Source organism: Laccaria bicolor, genomic scaffold (genome assembly GCF_000143565.1).
Source record: "Laccaria bicolor S238N-H82 LACBIscaffold_1 genomic scaffold, whole genome shotgun sequence".
NCBI classification, from domain to species: domain Eukaryota; kingdom Fungi; phylum Basidiomycota; class Agaricomycetes; order Agaricales; family Hydnangiaceae; genus Laccaria; species Laccaria bicolor.
Window position 1 is genome coordinate 2358318 of NW_001889872.1, and position 15572 is coordinate 2373889.

Below are 15572 nucleotides of genomic sequence, written 5' to 3' on the forward strand. Positions count from 1 at the left end.
TGGAGTTTTCAATCAATCCCAAGAGAGTTTGTGGAAAGAAAGACTTGACTGTTCCCAGTCATGATGCGCGCACGGATGCCATCGTGCAGGACACGATGACAGCGGATCAACGTTCGATCAACATTGAGTCAATGACAAGAGACGCGAAGTTGTTTGGTTTCAAGGTGTTGCCAATCTCAGGCTAGTCTCTCGTAGACAGACTTCGATATATGTGAAGTCGTACCTTGGTTCACGATATATTTGCCAATCAGCAAATATTCCGAATTGTCGCTTTTATTTTTGTCTCATTTAGATCGGTTCAATGGTTGAGGTTGAGCAAGACGAAAAGTCGGGTTGAATTATGTCAAAAATATGCATACAGAAGACTACATATGTGCTGAAACGCTAGTGTACAATGAGTATGTGTATGTTCCAAAATAAAAACGTTGCAGAATCCGGATCATTCGAAAGTTGATTGAAGGGACAGCTTGGAGGGAATTGTCGAGGCGAATGGGTTTTCCTTTCCCGCCGAGTCTTTATGGGGCCTAGTCTTCTTTCTTTTGGGCCTTGGGGAGTCATCAGGTGGACCTGTTGAAGTTCGCTTTTCAGGGGTCGTAAGAGGTTGCAGCGTAGGCTGAGTCGTTTCTTCCGGGAGGGCCTCCACAGCTTTGATAGCGACATCGATGTATCCGAGAACTTCAGCGTAGTGCAATTCTGATTGCGGCATCGGGGCCATAAGAGACCCTCGTGGTGCATTCCGCGAGTGCAACTTTTTATCGACCTGACCTTTGAGAAATTGGCGCAAACTGTTGAGGAGATCGAGGAAGATATCACCGAAGTAGGCGGAGATTGGGGTGTCTTTGTCGAAAGAGACTGAGAGGGTTAAATACTTCTCACTCGATGAAAATTTGGGGTTGTCGTCTTCCCACCCTGTCAGGGCGGGGGGGAGTGCTCCCACAGCCGTCTAGCCTTCTCATAAGTGCAACAAATCCAATAAAGAACGTAGAAGAAGGATTCCAGATCGTCGAGATAATCGTGAGTAGCAGCCGTGGTTCCAAAGAATGCACTTCTCAGAACCATCACGGATTGAAATGCACGCGTTCCCTAATTCACCGCATCAGATATGGTAACTAGAAAGTTGAAGATAAACAACACGAACAGTGCGGAAATCAGCGCCGGCCAGGCTGCTCGTACGATCGATCCAAATCCCCATGTCCAAATCTATCAGAAGACCGCGGTTACCAGGTTCGGCGCCTTCATTCCCAAGTAGAATATTGTTGATGCTAATGTCGCGATGTAAGATATTTTTTCTCCACAAGTTTTGATGACCTGGACAAAAAAGAAGAGCTGTCAACGAAGAGAGCTATGTAGATACTCCAGGCTTACCAGCAATAGCATCACGAAAGGCATACAGCAGCTGAAGCCGCGCCTCGAACCTGTCTATAGGCTCCCCGTAGGCTTGAAGTGTCGTCCGAGAGAATATCCTGTCATGGAACGCGGGGTTTGGCTCATCAACAAAGCTCGACATGTCAATCCCCCTGTGCTTGGCCGTGGTATATTTGGTCTCCTCGTGAGCGATCATTTGCCCAACCCCAGCCAAACCCTTGGCTTCCTCCAGAAACTGCCATTCCGGCGTCCGATCTTTCGACCGCCAGGCTTCTTTGACGAGACGTTTCTCGCCGTCTGGGCCGGTGACCGCATGGCATTGAGTGCCTCGACCGCGAATCGCACGCCGCCAGAAAAGAGGTTTTGCAGACGTCAGGTTGTACCGGATTTTTATTCCGTTTTCATCTAGCGTATAGAGAACTCGGCATTTTCCTTCCCATTTGACATTGGGATCGAACCCGACTTTCTCTGCATCAGGGGAAGCGACACCGAGCATGATACGAACAAAATGAGACGGATTGTCGTGTATATTGATGAGAGCGGAGTATTGGACGCCGCTTCGATCGAATTGATAGAGTCGAACGCGTTTTTCGGTCAGAATGACGGCGTAAACAAAAATCTGTTTTGTTGTTGGATGAAACATTGACTGAGAATGAGGAAATGAGCACCACAGCGATCATCTCACAAAATTAAAAAACTGACCGAGCGTAAACGGCGAGCTGGACCAGATGGTCCAAAAATTTTGACTCCAACCCATCCTTCTCTGTTTTGATATCCACAAGTGCAGCGCAAGACTTATAGGGAAATTTTTCTTCTTATCGCCACCGGGAACGTAGTCTTCTGTATCAGTTGATTCCGTTGGTGGGAACGCTGACGACTTGTGGCCTTGAACCATGAAGTCTGGCGAAGACTTCAGCTTGGTGTTATTTGTGCCCTCTACATGAGATGCTTGGATGGCATAGCTCTTTAGAACCCAACGGGTGCGTTCCACCTTCGCGTGCTTGAGCAGGCCCGTGAAATTTTTGTAGTACGGCGCGTACAACTCGCACTCTTTGTCGACCGCTTCAGGAATTCCCACCCATCGATTTTCACTGTAAAGATTGGCGTCGTTGAGAACTTTTGTGATAGAATCTTGAGAGAGGTCGCTGCGAAACGCGTTATCGGCAAAGTGGTGACCACCGTCATAGATATGTGACTTCAGTTCAGCCTCAATAAAGGGCCTTTGTTTTTCGACTAACTCGTAACCTTCGTCCGTTCCGTGCGAAGTAGGTCCCATAGGTGTGTCGTCGACTGAGGGTTTATGATTATGATTCCGCTGCGGAGTAACGGGAGCAGCTTCAGAGGCTTGAAAAGCCTCGCTGGCAGCTGTGGAAGATGTGGGAGATAATGGGCTCGAAAGATCAGGTTGTGCGTCCTGATGTTTCTTCTGCGGAGTAATGGGTGCTTCAGGCACTAGATCAGCCTGACTAGCGGGTGGCGACGAGAGGGGCAATAATGGACAATCGGATTGTGCGTCCTGAGATCGCGAGGGTTTGGTCGGCGTCGCAGGGGGTGAAGACAACGGCGACGAAGGCGCAACTGTGTTTTGTGAAAAAGTGCTGGTGAGCTTCGCCATTGCGAGTATTGGAATAGAGAATAAACTGAACTTACATTACTTGAAGCTGCGTTATATATCAAGGCTAAAAATCAAGGCCACAATTCGAGGCCATCGCCCACTGGCCACATTTGCAGAACAATTGGGCGCGTCGTGTTGTTTGAGCATTAGCACCTCGCCAAACATCGCGTTGCGTATAGACTTTGGATAATGAGCGACAGGTTTGTCGACTCACATGCAAAGACGAAGAGCAAATCTCATAGCGACTCATATTTACATGCAACGATTAAACACAGGCAATAAACAGAAACAGAAGAGGATAAAAGACGCAGTCGCAACAAATCGACATAATTTTTTCAGACACAGCAAAACCGCTCAGTACCTCCTATCATCGTACCTTCCCCCCCTGTCGTCCCTGTAACGATCGCGGTCGCGGTGGTCTCTGTCATAGTCCCTGTGTCGGTCGTGATCCCTGAAACTGCCGCCGCCGCCGCCACGGTGGTCATCGTAACGTCCACCACGTCCGCCTCGTCCACCACGGTCGTCGTATTCACGGTAGCGGCTGTCGTACGGCCTAGGATCGTAAGGTCGCTCAACTGTATCGGCTGGAGGCCTCAGCTAATGATAGAAACAAAAAACCAAGGTGTGCTCACAGTCGCCTCTCTTGGGTGGTCCATAGTATCGTCCGGGCGTCGGGGTCCTTGCACGTCCGCGGCGAGCCTGTGATGATACTCAGCGAAGGCATAGAAGAGGGGCATAACTAAAATTCACCTTTTCAACATTCATCACTTTCCCCATGAGATCCGTTGCATTCAGGGCCGTGACGGCAGCTTCAGCTTCTTCCGCTGTCTCCATCGTGACGAACCCGAACCCACGAGACTCGCGGGTGTGGGGATCATACATGACAGAGGCCTTCTTGACCTAAAGGCAGATATTTAGCAATAGACCGTAGTGAGCGATGAAGAAGCCACGGCAAGACAACGACACCGCGGGCCGACAACATTGCACCCCAGGAAAAGATGAGTAAGGAAACAGACACTCACCCGTCCAATTTTTGCAAAGGCAGCTTCGAGGTCTCGGGTGTCAACCTTATGACTGAGTCCAGAAACGTGAAGATTATTTCCGGGATTTTGACCACCATCGCTGGCACGACTAATCCATTGTGTTCAATAACGTAGAAAGTGACGTGAACAGTCTGCAAAGCGCCCAAAAAAGCAACAAGTCACTGACCTTCCTCGATCATCCCTCGGAGGTCCAGGGCTCCTGCTCCTGCTAGACCTCCTGGGAGGTGGGTCCCTTAAAGGCGAGCGGCCAGCATTGCCATTGGTGGACCAGTCTTCGGCAGACATAGGTGCCGCACCCAAACCCGCTTCATGGGTCGGAATGCTTATGCCAGTAGGCGCGATGTCTGATTGCCAGGCTGAAGGGTTAAGTGAAGCGAAAAAAACGTCAGGGCGGGTTGGGTTGCAAAAGATACTGATTGGGCAGAGGAATGACGAGGGCTGACGACAAAGTGTGCTGTGTAACCGGCGGGGTTGAACTGAAATTTGAAAAAGCCGCCGTCACGGTCGTCCATGCGAACAAGTGAAAGGAATGGAGCTCATGAATGAGTCCATTCCCCACACACATTGCCAAGCAACATTACTTGTCTCTTTTTTTTTTTTTTCGACGTGGCGTATGCCGCATGTCGGCCGTTAGCCAACGAAGAACTGAGGAAAGTCATGGTGTTGAATAACCGTGGACAGGTATGATACTGAAACTGCTCGGCCTGGCGGCGGTGGGAAGAAGAAAAGATCGACTGAAGGGCTCGATGTCGTCGTGGCTGATGCTGGGAACGTACCGTCATCCATTGTTCTTCGTTGTCGTTGTTGCTGGCGGTGATGATGGTGGTGAGTTGAAGAAACGCAAGTCACAAAGCTGTTACATTCCGTTGGCAAGCACGACCAACCATGTCACCGCCACAACTGAGCGCCGCATTTTCAAAATTGCGTTGCAAAATAGCACCGATGTACAGTCAGCCTGAGTGACGTGAACACGTTCTTATAGACGTATTACTACAATCGCTATGTCTTTGTGAAAATTCTCGGTCTACTCAAAAATTACGAGTCTTGTGGGTGCGAATCATACTATCAGACACACCAACTTGACAAAAATCGACAACATATATGATTTCAAGTTCTATGTGACAAGTGATATGCGACAACAGGACAGGGTAGTATGCAAAAGACAGTGAGGTAGAAAAATGACAACGTCTGAAAGACGGTACAAAACAGGTTGATTACACGGCGTGAGCTCGAAGAGTCCGCAGCGGATGAGGAGGGATATGATAATTGATGATGAGAGTTTGACGATGAGGGTGAGGATGGGGATGCTGGCAATGCTGATGAAGGGAGTGCAGGATAGAAGAAGGATAAAATGATCGATAAAATGCGGTTGAGAATATAAGAAAGAAAAGAAGCCGAAAGAAATAATGTAAATGCAGGATGATGTTTTTATGTATAAGGAAGCATAGAAGTTATGTATAAGCGACGAATGGAAAATATGGATACTTGCGTGAAATTAGAAACAAGACTTGCAATGGTTTGATGATAAAGAAAGTTCGAGGATGGATATGCGTCTGTGCGAGATATTCCGAGAGTGCAATGGATTGTTGATGATGTTCGTGAACTGATGCATTGGATACCTTTTGGGACAATGGCGATGATGTTGCTTGTGATGAAGGTCCGATGGGGGGAGGATATAATTTTGCAAGCGGCCACATTGATAGGGTTGAGATAAGTCCAGGACATTTGAGATCTTCAAGCTGGCTGGTTCATGGTCCGAAAGAGAGCAGCCAAAGGACAGGTCGTGAGGTGAACCACACAATCTTCAATAGCCGTAGTAGGCGCGCTAGGTAAGAGTCAATAAGAGCCTAATTGACAAGATTCGGAGGCCGAACCATTCTGTCGCTACACAAAGATTGACGGTGTTCAGCGAGAGTGGGGGATCAGAGGGTATCCAGACGTACAACAGCCAAATAACCTTGGAACCAGTCTTGCAGCCACGTAAGGTGACGATGTGGCCGCGAATACACTCGTAAAGGAGCGCTCGCTGATCCTTGTCCGCCTGTCAAGATCACGATTCAGCCTCATGAGGAAAACTGAAGAGATCAAGGGACACACAGTAGGCAGGACGCTGGCGATCAACTGACTTCCTGTAACAGAGAGGGCTAGGTCGACGATCATGGCTCGACGCGCACTGGGCGTATAAGTGGGGTACAATCAGCACAACTGCCCAAAGCGGAGCCGACGATCTCAGTAACTTACCCTTTTGCTGGTTCGCACATACGCTTTACAACCTTATCCAAAGTATCCTTGCCACCTTCCTTGAGAGCCTTCGTTACCGATTTTGCACCTTGCTCGCTTGTAGCGAATTCCAGGAGACCATCCAGGAGGTGATCCAGTGTCATGCGACGATGCTTATCAGACCCATGTTCCAGGACTATCAGCCAGGGAATGAGGGGTGGTAAACATTTAGACGGCAAGAAAGATGACTGACTATGCTGTACGCAATAGGAACCCCACTGGTTCTTGGTAACTTCGCTGAAAACCGCCGGTCCTTGGTTCAGCAGCTCGTCAACAATTCCATCCTTGGCTTCAGCCTCAAGATTTTCGAACGCATGCTAACAAGGTGCGCAGTGATCAGATCATACAACGTCGATAAAACAATGACGGCTTACCTGCACGACGAGGGAGCCAGTCTCATGACAGGCAAGCGAAGCCCATTTGCCCTTCAGGGACCTGTTGACGCTGTATCGAAATATCGATGAGCTTCGGCAACGTACTTTGCAGGCCGAACTTACTATGCAAAGATGGGCGGGGCAGGGGCCGTCCACGACAATTCCATGATCTGAAATAGGCATGAGATGAAATCAAGATTCGCAAAATTTGAGTGGCTTACCTTGCTCCAGACGTGGGAGGCATGCTTGTTCACGAGCGTTTGTGCTGGATCTCCGAGAAGCAGCTCGGAGACGATCAACAAACGAATATCCTCTTCACAGTCGAGCGCCTTCTGCAATACGTGACAGCCATAGCAGTTGGTGGCCAGATCCACGATACGGCCTCTGAATAACGTTGTGAGGAAAGGAGTGTGAAAGCGTAGAAGCGGCTTACCTCATGCACGACACTATCTTTCGGCGTTCTTCAGCAGTCGCTGCCGCTTCAAGGCACCGCTGGACTGCCCAGTTGCCGAAGCTATCAGAGACAGTGATCAGCCCCGCAGCAAACAGTGAAATGATGTAGTCGACACCTACCGATGAGCCATCATTTCGAACCCTCTGGCACATATAGCATCGACAATCTTGGCACGTTCTTCGACGTCAGCGACCTTGAGCTTTTGTTGAAGAAAGATGGACGCCTGTTGGTCCGACGATTTGATGATGCGTGCGACGAAGACATGATAAGGAGGAGACGACGAAGGATGTAAGAGGGAGAGAAAGTTAATTGGCTGGAACAGGACAAAATGCGCATATATGATTACTTTTGGCTTGGAGAAAGACAAGAAAATGACGCACCTCATGCGAAGACTGGAATGCTTGAGAAGCCGTCGACTGCTGGTAGCTGAACGATGAGCGGAGAGAATCTTCTTGAGCATTGATACCAAAGTTTTTTTCACAGGCGAGGCGCCAGTCAGGGTGAGTAGACGCCGGCTGTTGTTGAAGCTGCTGCGTTAAGCGCCAATCCATAGGTGAGGGCCTAGCCGATTCCATGCGACGAGGAGGTAAAGGTGAGCTGTAGAGAGAATGAGGGAGCGACGTAGGGGATGCTGGGTGGTACTGAGTATGAACAGAGTTAATTGGAGCAGGGGTAGGTGGCTCAGTGAATGGTTCAAAGAAAGGAAAAGCATTGGAGGGCTGATTGGAATGAGAGAAGTGTGGGTAAGAAGGAGAATGAGCGACAAGCGTATCCTGATGCTTTCCGGGAGAACCGTTCTCGAAAAGCAAGGAAGATTGAGAGAAATAAGGTTGGTGTTGTCCGTGTTCATACTGAGCAGGAAATTTCAACTCAAAAGAGCGGACAGGAGAAAGATCGGTGGGTGTCAAAAGAGCGGAGGATACGGAAGCAGGAGAAAAATCAGGAGAGCTTGGAAATGTATCGACATTCAAGTCGATGGCTGGCTTTTGAGGAGGCGGTGCAGGAGAATTGAGGTTCAAAGTACGGAGTAGTTGTTCAACATGCTGCGATTGATAGATCAGATAAGTCTGACGAGAAAAAAAAGGAAAAAAGCGCATACAGCGTCCTCGCAATCCAGGGCGTTCCTGATCCTACCATCTCCGATGGCACCGATTTCTCTGGAACCAGAATTGGAGGTTGGAGGAGCTCCAAAAACGTCCTCCCGACTGACGATCGGTAAATTGGTTGCAGTGCGAGAATCTAAGCGCAAAAGCTGCTCAGAATCTCTCTCTGCAACGCGTGAAAAGGAGTCCAATGCTTTTGGCCACGTCGCTACCGATGGCTGTGGTTGTGGAGCCCAAATCGAACCAGAAAGACCAGAGGGCTGTCGAGCGCGAACCTGGGGCGGAGTCGGGCCATAGAGAGAGAGAAAGTGCTGGGAACTGTCGGTGGGATGGAGCATAATATGGAGTGAACGGGAGATTGTTGTGGTAGAGAGCAAGAGACGACAGGCGAGAAAACAGAATTTTTATACGCAGCGTCGGTGACACCTTCTGTGAAGTAAGTCATCAAATCACATTCCCCATCTAGGCAAATCCTTTCCAAAACGGGTCAATCGATGGCGATTGCCGCCATTGGGGGAAATTATTCCAAAACATTCACGATTTCACAAGCCAGGCCACTACTAGGACGCAAGCAGAAGACATGATCAAGTCTAATGCAAGTCAATCATGTCAACTGGAATTGTCTTGAAAAGTGACAATCACTCAGAAACGACGTCTTCTCGCGCGGGCCGGGGGGCTTTCTGGCGCACTGGAGGGAGAGTCTGGGGAAGCCGTCACTCTGGCGGTTGCGAAAAACCGAGGTGTTTTGTTGTATTGAACTTCTCGTGCGTGCGCCATGTTGCAAAAGAATTTATAATGAATTGATTAGGACGGACTGTCTTTAGCATATAATGAGCTTTTGACAATGAATAGATCATCTCTGCGCATATATAGGCTAGTTCAAGCACCTCGCAGGGTCGTTTGACCGTGGGGTAGGTTCGCGAGTGGGTGCCTTCAAGCTTGATTAACCATCAACTTCTCGGAGCAAGTCCGGCGAAACCAACCGCCATCTGTGAAGTCGTCTATTGACTTTAGAATCCGTTTGACTGGATCTGTGTGTGCTAGAAGGGAGCGGTATAGTCAACAATTAAGCCAAATGAAAGGAAACGGCAACAACCCACAAATCTTCAATGGAACGGCCAGAACGAATCGCCAGCGATGACGAGTGTCCCAAAAGTTGACGCCAACCTCCAGCATTGACGCAACAACTCTTACAATCTTGGTAGATCTCCTAATCGTATCGTTGAGAAAGGATCTGACGCTGAGTTATCGTGTTTTCGTTAGATGAATTCATGATGAAGAACGCAGGGCAAGAGCACGCCAAAGGCGTGAGTCGTCTGGACATTGTAGAACACCACGTCAGTGATAGGCCTCTGCGGTCCGATGCTCCATGCACATCGACTCGTGTAAACCCGCATCCGATTATCCTGGAATTGATGTAGGCTGGGGTGCAGAGTCCAAGACTATTATCAAACTATTATTGTATGACGTCCTAATCGCTGTGAGACAGGGGAAGCCGTCACTTGAGCGTCAATGGCCTATAGACAATTACCGGACACCAGAGCATGAAGGAAACAAAGGGTCTCAACCTCGAAAAGGATTTCCGTCTGGGGATCTCCCAAGCCTGAGTGCCGACGTGAAGATTGAGGCAACCACCAGGAGATCCAAGTGTAACGAGGATCTCGATCTTCAAGGGTCAGAGAGGCTCCGGTCTGGCAGCCCAGACGCACAGGGCCTTCCAACCGATAATCATGGAATCCGGAACGACTTGCATGCGTACTAGAAACTGGGGGTAGGGAAACCAGAATGAAAGGGCGAACAGGGTAGCAGAACCCCAAGCCAGTGGCGCCTCCACGATATCGATGGTTCCGCTTATGAGCAAACTCGCGGATATGATCGAGCTCATGGCAGTGGAGCTCTAAGGCCCATAGTGCAGGGAGGCGACGTCGAGCACTAGGAGACTATATTAAATTTGCCAAATCGAGGTCTCGGCAGGAAGGAAAATCTGGGGGTGAATGTGAAATATCTGCACACGAGAATGACACGCGACATCTGGGGAGGAGGGGCCGTTCAACACCATAAGTTGTACAAGGAAGGGTCAAAGAGGAGACACTTACCCGACTCAAATGTGACGAAGATGTTCAGGCCTGAAAGGGCTTTCTAGATCTGTCAAAGAGCTTACGGCACGCTTGTAATAATGCGCAGCAGAGGTCATGACCAATGATCCTGTAACAGAATGTGTGCGAACCCGGTGAGCGTCCAAGCTCGTTTTACTTGTCCATTATGCCTGTTACAACCCTAGAATGAAACTTCGGCTTGTAGGTAGTGGGGTGGGAGGACTTGCGCGTCATGACATGCCAGCGGCACGCTAACGTTAATCCTTGGATGTCCGCCAGGATGTTGTACATATCCCCAGGAAAAAATTAAACCCGTTACGATAGGATCGCATGCTGCTCAAGGTTCACGGCACTGTTCACAGGCTGAAGACGCCGTCGTGAAACCACGCCGCGCTCGAAGATGAAATATGCGCCCACTGTCACCGTGTTATGTAACCTGACGTGTGGATTGTCAGAGTGTGATGTTAAATGGGTATGTAGGTCAAATAAGCTCAGTACCATCACCCGATGGCCCTTGTATAGGGCGTCCGTGCATTCAATTGTTCGGCGGGTAGTTAAGGTATAACCTTCTTCAAAGGGCCCACAAAGCGAAGACTGAAAGTTGTCCTCGATTATGATGGGTACGGCGCTCACTGGATCAATTGAACGGCGGCAAGAGATCACTGTAAAGTATACTTTCGGCGTTAAATCCGTCTGGTCTGGATCATCGTTCTTAAACGCTCCTGGATGTAGATCAAGATGATAGAAGCCAAGAAACTTTTCTGTAAGCGTAATCGCGGAGGTGTTGAAGGTGCGGTGGGGAGCAAGCAAGGGGTGTGCATACTGACTTGTCTGAACCTCGCAGGCTCGGATGGACATAAAATTCGTCGTGTACGAATGGAGAGACCAGGCGCTTCACTGCCAAATGAACGTGCGCCTCATGACTCCGTCAAGTGCGGGGGGAAAAGGATTAAGCTTCGTATCAATATCTCTTGGCTTGAGTGAGTGCCGAAGCTAGACTGATGAAAGACGTCGACGGAGACAACAGCTATGTTTGTAAGAACGCGCGTCAGTCAGACAAAGAAATTTCTCACCACGTTCGACCCTGTTCTATCGAATGACGACTGCTATCCTGGTTTGAAGTCTTTAGGGTCACATTGTAATGCATACAGTCGAAATAAAGCCGTCCACAAAGTAAAGCATCTAGTTTGGTGACGAGAGGGCTAGAACAGCGGCGGTTAAGTTAACTACCAATAGTTGGTTACAAATAAGCTGAAATAACTTACTTAGCTGCATGATAGCGGCTTCGTAAGCTAGTTCAGGACCGACTGTTCCCTACAGAAAATAATTGATATCATTCGTCCTAAAGTGGGGAGAAAGTGTTATCCGTCAGTTTTGACATGCCGAAGCGTGTCGCATACATCGGCACGAACAAATGTCAACTTCTTGCGGAGTATCCGAATCAGTGGGAACATCAGAGGTGCGAAGGCTTGGAACTTGTAAGGGCGAAATCGTCATAGCCGTTAGCCCTGTAAGTAGTAGTGAAAGGAAGGTTGCGTAAAGAATCAGTAAGTAGTAGTACATTCAAGATGTCGGGCCACGCACGGAAATTAATACCGTAAGCGCGGTACTTTCATGCCTCATCAAACAACGGAAGACAACGGAAACACCACAAGGGGCTTGAAAAACTGAAGTTTCGACGTGAGAGAGATGCGGAGCAACGAATGGGTCCTTACCGTATTGGCATGTTTGTATACAATGCGCTGCACCAACGCTTAACACGATGTCGCGCAGCAGAAGGAAAAGCGTTCCTGGAGCTCGGAAAAAGATGCTAAGGCTTGCTGGCAATGGCCGACAGCAAGGAGGGGATGGGGAAGGCCAGAGGGATTTTGATGTCATCCACGCAAAAGACCGATCTTGGACTTGCACTTAGCAACACGCAAGTTCTTGGCAAGTTCGCTGATTCCCTCAGACGTGGAAGTGCACAATAGCAAGTAACAAGCAAGTAAGCCACGTAACGCTCTTCAGCGGAGCAGGTTGCAATGGAATCTGCTTGACAGTGAATCAGACAATAAATTTCTGTCAGATTTTGGTTCGAAACATAGATACAAGTCATTGACAGTCCTCCGAACTTTCGGAGCGTTGTTGCGAGAGACGATGATGATCGAATGAATGGCGTTCTCGGATACTCACCCGCTGCTGACTGTCGTCCATCTAGGAACGTCAGTGGCAGTGAGAGGGTCTTCGTGGTAATTATGAGCCAATTTCTCTTTGTGACTCAGGCGCGTAGGTCAACAAGACCAAATACGGCGGCTGTCTTCCGGCATTTTCCGACGCGTCCAGAAGAGAACGCGCGTCGCGGCAGCCTTTGGTCCAGATGCTCAAGTTGAAAGGTATGTGCGCAACGTTTAGCTGACGGGACAGATGCAGGTATTCTCTGCTCATATTTCGAACGTTTGTTGTTTCACTTAATCGGTTCGATTGCAATTCTGGGATTGAATTTTTCTTTTGACTTGCCAGGGGTACCGACCGGTTGAGGGATAAGTAAGAGGGGTATCAAATTCAAAAGGAACAGGTGCGGTACTTCAACGTCCCGGTATTATAATTTCTATCAACTGTCATTTTAGGTTCGGTGCAATATCATACTCATGCCGTGCATGTCCCTTCAAGTTGAAGTTGTTGAACATCAACAAGCAGTGTCTCCTTACCGTTACCAAGTCCGCGCAATCAAATTCAAGTTGCTTTCTATACTTGAACACATCCCGAATTGATATATATAGCGCGGCCTTTTCAACGGACAAAAAAAATCATGTTTCTGGGATATTGACTTGCCAGGGGCAGCCTTTGGTGAGTAAGTAAGGGGGTATCAAAAGGGTAGGTGCGGTACTTCACCGTCTCGGTATTATAATCTCTATTGACTGTCACTCTAGGTTCGGTGCACTACCATACTCATGCCGTGCATGTCCCTTGAACATCAACAAGTGTCTTCTTACTAAGTTGCTTTCTACACTTGAACACACCCAGAATCGATATAATATAGCGCGGCCTCTTCAACGGACAGAAAGAATTATGTTGCAGGGATATAATTTTCTTTTTACTTGCACGGGGTGCTACTGACTGGTTGGAGAATGACTAAGGAGGTATCAAGAGGGCAGGTGCGGTACTTCAACGTCTCGGCATTTTATTGATTGTCACTTTAAGTTATCATACTGCATGCGTCCGTCATATTAGAGGGACTAATTGAACGTACCAAGTCCGCGCAATCGAATTCAAGTTGGGTGACTTCCATTTTATACTTTCACAATTATTATAGCGCAGCCTCTTCAATGGACTATGTTAGTCTCTCCTAGACAGACTTCGATATATGTGAAGTCGTACCTTGGTTCACGATATATGAAGTCTGTTATTTACCACGCCCTCCAAACCGCGTCAGAAAATGCTTATGTAAAGTGCGGACTTTGAAACCGCGTCGCGTCAATATTGTGTCGTTGCCGTTTGCTCTCAACGTGATAACTCATGCATTTCTACTCTAATACACGATCACACTTCAACAAAATTCTGCACGAGAACGTAATCTAGCCAAGCAACGCGAAAAAGGCAGGCCGCAAGAGCTCTCGACGATGACGACGTTGGCTTGACGTTGGCCCAATCTTATCCGACCCGGGTCCTGAAGAAACGGTTCACGAACTTCCCAAACAACAACTCGATGAATTCCCAGACCGAAGGCGCCAAGCTCTTGAAGATACGACGAACACCACAATGCGGCGACGACGAGCTCCTAGAGCCACTCAGCTCAGTGTTGCCGAAGTCCTTCGAGACTATGGTCCGCAGTACCGCAGCCGCGAAATGCTGTTGTAGAAGGATCATTTGGGTAGTGGAAAAGAGACGGGAGGTCTGAGGGGATCGAAAAGAAAGTAATAATCATTGCCTACTTTAGACAGCGTTATGCTACTCCAAATTATATGTATAATCTTCTTCGTCGACACCGTTATTACCATCAGAAAGAGCTCCGTAGTCCTCAAAGCCATTGTCATCGTCACTCGAGTTTTCTTCGCCCTCTCCACAAGCTTCTGCGCGTCGCTTTGCGGAAGTTGGATGAGTTGAGGTTGGCTCAGAGATCCACCAAGGGAGCCAAGATTGTTGAATGGAGAGCCAAAAAATAAAGGTGTAGTATATGACGACCCATGTTGGTCATTTCGAGATGTCGGAAGAAGAGAACTCGATGGAGATGGCAGGAAGGGTGTGATAAACGCCGGAGTTTCGGGTATTTCACGGATTGGTTCTAATTTCTTGAAGGATCTGACAATTTGAACATTGTTATCCGTTGAGGTTGAGGTTGTCATCTAATACGAATGGAATTTGTGGTGGTAGATGGTGTTACAAAGGTTTAAACGCGTCCTCTCAATATTGACGCGACGCGGTTTCAAAGTCCGCACTTTACATAAGCATTTTCTGACGCGGTTTTGGGGGCGCGGTAAAAACAGGACTAGGACTATGTCCCCTGATGAAAACTGTGGTAATTCTTGGGACGGTCGCGCTATGTACCGGGCAAGAAGTCCGCCTCGGTAAGGCTCCAGACATCAGTTAAATAACCGCTGTAAGTATCTAGAGTGCGGTGATTAACCCAGGAAGATAGGGCACGCTGCAAGGCGCAGCAACACGCACGCACATTTCAGACCTGATTTGGATCCTCAAGTGTCATTCAGCCTTTAGGTTCATGGCTGTCGTTGTACGGTCACACTCAAGAGCCATCTATGCTCTTCATTTGACGATGTTCGCCGTCATGTCAAGACAGCTGACCGCGGTGCAACGGCTGACTCCCCAAATCAGTTGCCCAACATTGAAATAATCTTCTTAAACGCCGTCCTACGGTCGCACTTTTCTTCTTCCAGGCTGTATACAGCGTGCCGCAGGAATGGGAAAACTTGAGGCCCACCTCACTTACCATCTCCTCCAGTCACGCGAGTGCTGCGTATGACGCAGAGTTAAGTAAACCGGCATCGAACGAATCACACAACTCCAGCATCAACTCCAACGGACGTTTCATTCCATCTAAATCAATCAGACAACCTGGTACCGCCGCATCGCTGAAATATATCTGTCCAAGATGGAGTAGTGCTTCTGACCCAAAGGCTAGGCTGGGGATGTCAGTCAAAGTCCCACTCCCTAGCAATGAATACGCCCAATCACGGCGATCACTCATGCACGGGGGAGGTATTATAATCACCAGTCATACGTATACCATCAACGCGAAGGTCAGTCC

At 48.6% G+C, this 15572-nt stretch overlaps 4 protein-coding genes across 4 annotated transcripts; 1 reads left to right on the plus strand and 3 right to left on the minus strand.

The window, feature by feature from the left end:
• Window positions 1-912: 912 nt before the first annotated feature.
• On the minus strand, window positions 913-2008 carry LACBIDRAFT_301605 (uncharacterized protein; the record flags this gene model as incomplete). The annotated part of the gene is made up of 3 exons (XM_001874188.1): window positions 913-1083; window positions 1139-1308; window positions 1366-2008. The coding sequence occupies 3 exons, from the start codon at window positions 2006-2008 to the stop codon at window positions 913-915; spliced, it is 984 nt and encodes a 327-aa protein (XP_001874223.1).
• Window positions 2009-5102: 3094 nt separating this feature from the next.
• Window positions 5103-5720, minus strand: LACBIDRAFT_301607 (uncharacterized protein; the record flags this gene model as incomplete). The annotated part of the gene is made up of 2 exons (XM_001874189.1): window positions 5103-5507; window positions 5575-5720. 2 exons carry the CDS (start codon window positions 5718-5720, stop codon window positions 5138-5140), a joined length of 516 nt encoding a protein of 171 aa, XP_001874224.1. The 3' UTR covers window positions 5103-5137.
• A 37-nt stretch (window positions 5721-5757) lies between these two features.
• LACBIDRAFT_321144 (uncharacterized protein) lies at window positions 5758-9011 on the minus strand (the record flags this gene model as incomplete). The annotated part of the gene is made up of 14 exons (XM_001874190.1): window positions 5758-5848; window positions 5967-6064; window positions 6121-6196; window positions 6265-6439; window positions 6497-6620; window positions 6678-6747; window positions 6801-6847; window positions 6899-7061; window positions 7111-7191; window positions 7251-7444; window positions 7512-8174; window positions 8231-8336; window positions 8510-8663; window positions 8924-9011. 14 exons carry the CDS (start codon window positions 9009-9011, stop codon window positions 5758-5760), a joined length of 2130 nt encoding a protein of 709 aa, XP_001874225.1.
• Window positions 9012-11068: 2057 nt separating this feature from the next.
• Window positions 11069-13280, plus strand: LACBIDRAFT_321145 (uncharacterized protein; the record flags this gene model as incomplete). The annotated part of the gene is made up of 11 exons (XM_001873537.1): window positions 11069-11120; window positions 11175-11310; window positions 11482-11503; window positions 11600-11617; window positions 11679-11697; window positions 11776-11840; window positions 12415-12541; window positions 12600-12702; window positions 12830-12853; window positions 12937-13160; window positions 13240-13280. 11 exons carry the CDS (start codon window positions 11069-11071, stop codon window positions 13278-13280), a joined length of 831 nt encoding a protein of 276 aa, XP_001873572.1.
• Window positions 13281-15572: the final 2292 nt, after the last annotated feature.